Source organism: Quercus robur, chromosome 2, assembly GCF_932294415.1.
Source record: "Quercus robur chromosome 2, dhQueRobu3.1, whole genome shotgun sequence".
In the NCBI taxonomy this organism is placed as follows: Eukaryota; Viridiplantae; Streptophyta; class Magnoliopsida; order Fagales; family Fagaceae; genus Quercus; species Quercus robur.
In genome coordinates, this window is record NC_065535.1 from 14,959,929 (window position 1) to 14,965,213 (window position 5,285).

At 34.9% G+C, this 5,285-nt stretch overlaps 1 protein-coding gene across 1 annotated transcript; it reads left to right on the forward strand.

Annotated features, from left to right (window-relative positions):
- Positions 1 to 2,114: 2,114 nt before the first annotated feature.
- LOC126712551 (uncharacterized) lies at positions 2,115 to 3,307 on the forward strand. Its single transcript, XM_050411913.1, has 2 exons — positions 2,115 to 2,365; positions 2,459 to 3,307. Exons 1-2 carry the CDS (start codon positions 2,242 to 2,244, stop codon positions 2,992 to 2,994), a joined length of 660 nt encoding a protein of 219 aa, XP_050267870.1. The 5' UTR covers positions 2,115 to 2,241; the 3' UTR covers positions 2,995 to 3,307.
- The last annotated feature ends 1,978 nt before the right edge of the window (positions 3,308 to 5,285 follow it).

Genomic DNA, 5,285 nt, shown 5'->3' on the forward strand with positions numbered 1-5,285 from the left:
AAATCCCTTATTTAGTTTGCTGTGAGATAGAGATGTTTTCCAAAAAAAAATTTAGTGGAAAAAAATCTCTAAAAATAAGTCGTACTTTTTCTATTAATCAAAAATAGTTTTTCTTTAACTATTTTTTTTTTATATACTACCAAATACTCAAAAACACAAAAAGCCATACTCTCACAAGGTTTTCCAGCAAAACAATTTTTTTTTTAATAGAAAAAAAGGTTAATACTAATATTTATACTATCTATAAGGGAATTCCTCTCTTTGAACTGGACTTTATTGAGGTTCAAAAATACCCTCATTAATGAAGGGTAACTTCTTTTAGAAATAGGGTCATAAATGTCAAATAACAAATTTCATTTTGAACTAAAAAAGAAAACACCAAAAATTTAATATTTTATTTATTTATTTTCATGTTCATCTTTTTATTCCTTAAATAATTTAGCATTTTTTAAATTCATTTTCATTCGAATAAAAGTAAAACACCCCCAATTTAAAAAATAAAAAACTAAGAGAACTCCTAAAATTTAGCCTTCTTTCCCCTCACCTTCATCTTATTTTTTCTACCCAAAATTTTCTCTATATCATTATACCACTTTCAAATACACATTTAAAAAAGAAATTACAGTTACTGTTTATCTCTAAAATTTATCATTTTTATTTGTTTGAAAAAAAATATGTATTTTCAAATTATAATAAATGCAAATTATTAACCTTTAGAGACCAGTAATCTTAGCCCTTGTTTAGGAAGAGGAAATAGAATGGAATAGAAAATGAATGAAAAGAATAATTTTAGAATGTTCTTTCATTCCCTTGTTTGGGAGTTTTAATGGAGGAAATGAAATTTTTTTTCCATTTTTGGGAGTTTAAGTAGGAGAGAATAGAATGGGTAAGAGGGAACATTCATTCCTCTCTATTCCCTTAAAACTAGGGGTGGCAAAATTGGACTCAATCTGCGAACTCGACATGACACGACATGAAATTAGTAGGGTATGGGTTGAGACTTAATGGGTTCGTATCATATTCGAGTTGACACGACTGACTCGTTTAATAAACGAGTTGGGTTAGTGTCCATCACATAAAACCCGTTTAATTAAATGACATTTTACCAATACACCCTTCAAACCCTACGTACATAAACTTATTAGTTGTTGTGGTTTATTTTCTTTGACATATTATGATTGATTATTTGTGATATTGAGATATGCTTTAATTTTAAATGATTATTAGTGATACAATTATTTGTTAGTTCTAAATTTTATGTTAAAAATATTTATTTGTTTGATTTTCCATAATTTATATCAATTTGGTTAATACTAAAATTTGTTTTTTTTTTTTTTTTTGGTAAAATCTAATAAACAAATCGCCACGACTAACTCATTTAATAAATGAGTTGTGTTAGGGTTGAAGAATCCTAACCCGTTTAATAAACATGTCGGGTTAGGATTGACCCATATAGTCGAATACTCATAAGTCGACACGACACGAACCCGATACGCGAACACGAATTGCCACCTCTACTTAAAACCTTAAATTTTCATTTTCCCAAAATTGGAAGGAATAAGAGAGAATGAAATTAGATTTAATGATTTTTTTTACTGAGTGTGCGTTTGGGAACCGATTAAAAATTAAAATTATTTTACTATTTAGTTTATTTTTGCTACTATTTATGGACCCCACTGTACTTTTTGGTATTATTCATGGATCCCACTATATTATTTCAACTAACTTTTACTTTTATCTACATACTTTTAACAATAAGTTTTCAGTTTCAACAAAATAATTGGTATCTAAACACACTCTAAAACTCCCAAAATATTCCTATATATTCAATTTTTTATCTTAAAATAATAAAATCTAATAGTAATATTGTCATTTCATTCCATTCCCTGTTATCTTTACTCCCAAATAATAACAGATACAGTGGTACAAATAATTACCAGATACACTGCACACCTCAGGAGAAAATCCAGCAATAAATGGAATATACACGTTAGAGGAATCCAATCCAACTTACTATTTAAATTTCAAAACAATTTCAGACCGTCGGATGAAGAATATGACCGTTGTAGATAGCTCCTCTTTTATCGGCGCAAATTCAAAACAAGATCTGTCTCCCAATAAAAACAGAAAAACACGCTCCCAAGTCAAAAGCTAAAGAAAGCAGTCTCTCTGTCATCATTTCCTTTCATCTCTCTCTCTCTGTTTGTGTTTGCAGTTTGCTTTTTTAAACTCCATTGATCTATGTATTCTGTATCGAAAATGAAGTTCGATCGCAAGCCTCCGCTTGCTAAATCCCCAACCCGGCTTCGGCCTCGCCGTGTTCTTCGCTCGAACTCAACCCCTGTGCCTATGCAAACTCCTCCAGGTGGGTCTGTCTGTACAAACACGCATCAAGATCTCTGTCTCTCTGTCTCTCTCTTATAACTTTGTTATGTATTATTTCTATTCATTGTTACAGGCTCTTTGACAAAATCTGAGAAACCGAGCCGCAGATGGGACATGGAGGAATCGGAACTTCGACCCGAGTACCGTTCCATTTCGTGCGAGTTACGTGCTTTGGCAAGGATGGTCAGCGATGAATTTGGCAAAGGAGATTCGGACAACACTAATGGTGGGGTGTCCAATTCTGTGTGTCCAGACTCAAGCACTTTGTTTGAGAGGGGTCGGTTTTACGAGGAGTATTCTGCTAGAAGGAATGAGAGGCTGAGGAGGAAGAAGAGTGAGGCAAGGGATGAGAGGAAGAGTTTTTACAATCTGGGTGTCAATGTGGAATCTGCCAAAAGGGGTAGCACTTCTAAGAAGATTCAGAGTCTGAGGAGATCGGTTTCCGCGGCTTACTCGGTGGAGAAGAGCGAGATTGTGGCTCCGACTCCGAGGTATATGCTGAGAAGCATGAGCAAGGAGAATAAGAAACCCCCTCTGGCTACGACTTACGGGAAATCTGTGATTGGTTCTGAGAGAAAAGTTGGGGCTCGAAGGGTTCTGAGAGACTGAGAATTTCAGTTTCAGACTTTAAAGGAAACAGAAACTGTGTGTTTTCTTTTTTCTTTTTCTTTGTGCGGTTTTAAAATTTTAATATGTTTTCTCTGTTATGATGGATTTTTTTTGAGCAAATGTTTGGTGGTATAAGGATTTGCATTATCTGTCTTGAATGACTGAGGTTTCAATTGACAAAGAAACCTAGTTATTCAGATGTATATATGGATGCAATCGGATCTTATATTTAGGTCTCCCTGTAGTATCATATTCTCTGCTTGAGCCCCAAACTGTTGGATTTAATGACAATTGCTAACATTATTTGTGGAAATTGTAGTGTATCGAAAAAATGTTTGATCGTGTCTCCATACATGTTTGCTTGGTTTCTTTTACTTCAGAAAAAGGCAGAATTTGATAAGTTATGGTTGTCAAAATTGTCTTTTCAAGGTAATTTTAGGAACAGGCTTGGGTTCCGTTGTGATTTGGAAACCACGATTCTATACATCGAATACAAAAAGTGCTACTGATGTTTTATGTTCTTATGTATCTTAGCTGACACTTATCGTTTGACATAATTAGTTTGGGGAGATAATCTCACTAATTTTATGGACTTGATCAGAACCTTCAGTGGATTAATTGCATTTTAGTGATGTTGATTGACGATTTTGTTAATTACACCTCATATGTGTGCAAATCTATTGACTACCCATTTATCACGAATCCACAAACCCACAGCACTCAGAACATTGATTTTCTCATCTTTAAAGAGTTACTGTTAATGTGGCTTTTACCAAATTCTATCTTCTCCATCATAAGCCCACTCAGAAGTCAGAACCCTCTCTCTTCGAAAAAGCATGGCACTTTCAAGTTTCAACCGTCTTAGGAAAATTATGACGCCCTTGAAATTTGGAAAAATATCAGAGCGGTTTTTAAGGGACCAATAAGGTGTCCGACTTAATTTTGTGACCATAAAGCCCAAATCGCTACCAGAAAACCACAATATTTTTAAGAAAGAAGAAATTAGAAACTCTAACATGCGCCAGTAGTATAATAGTTGTTAATTCAAGGCATAGAAATATAGAAGATTACAGGCTTGTCCACAAAGTGAAATAAAGTTGATTTCTGAGTTGTCATTCGTCATTTTATGTTGTGACCAACAGATATTCTAACATATACAACTAAAGTATATGGAAACTTGGAAAAACACAAAACTAATCAACTGAATAATGTAGCATTTTGAAGTTCAGTGCAACACAGTTTACGATACATGATCAAATGAGTACACAATCCAGCCCTTATATTTGATACAAAACAATTATCTAAAATGAAAGAATGTTCAAGCAAGAATCCTCTATTAGACTTCAAATGCAGCATTACATGAGATACTACCTCTACCTGGATTCCTAATGATACAAATCTATCTAATGCAAAAATACAAAGGAATTCACAAGGATCGTTAGGTATAGCAGTTGTTGGCTAATTTCATGACAAATTTGTTTGTATATAGGGCCATAAACTTTCACTGTATACTTGTATTTATGTGGGTACATGTGTATTGAGCTTGGGGAGTCATGTGCAAAAAGTTCAGAAGTTGGAGTTGATTAGTGATGATTTTTGCTCCTACGAACTTCAAGGTGAGAAGCGAACTAAGAGATGAAGTTCAAATTTGAAATTTAGTTCAGGTAGTGAGTTCGCCCCTCTTGTACGACACTTCGGAGGAGAGAAGTTCACTTAACTCGAGAGAATTTAGTTACAAAATTCTCTACTATACGTCTATACCTATCTTTTGCCTTAATATATATGATCCCTGTTGATGGCCATTTTGGAAGCCCAAGTGGAAGGGAGAAGCCCAGCAACATAGATAGAAAGGAGTTGGCAAACGAATAGAAAACTCATTAAGTCCAAGTAGCAGGAATAATGGATCACAGGCCCATAAGATAAACAAATGGGTCTTGAAGAGGCAAATGGGCTTAAAGGAGCCCGGAAAGAGAGAAAAAGCAAACCATGGGCAGTATATGATGTGGAAAAGTGAGAATGGGCCGCGGCAGGCCCAAAGTAATGAAAGCAAAGAAAGTAAGGGGTTGATGGCAAACCCATGAACCCTAAGGATGAGAAATAATGTAATTGGGCCAGGGAAGCTCAAAGAATTTAGTAAAAGCCCATGGTAATGCAAAGTTAGGAAAAGGGTCAAGGAAGCCCAAGGAAAGCAAACGGACCCGGGACGCCCAAGGGAAAACAAATGGGACACAGGAGCTCGCTAGTAATGTAGCACAAGAACCAATGGTCTTGTTGGGCCATTAGGGGAAGAA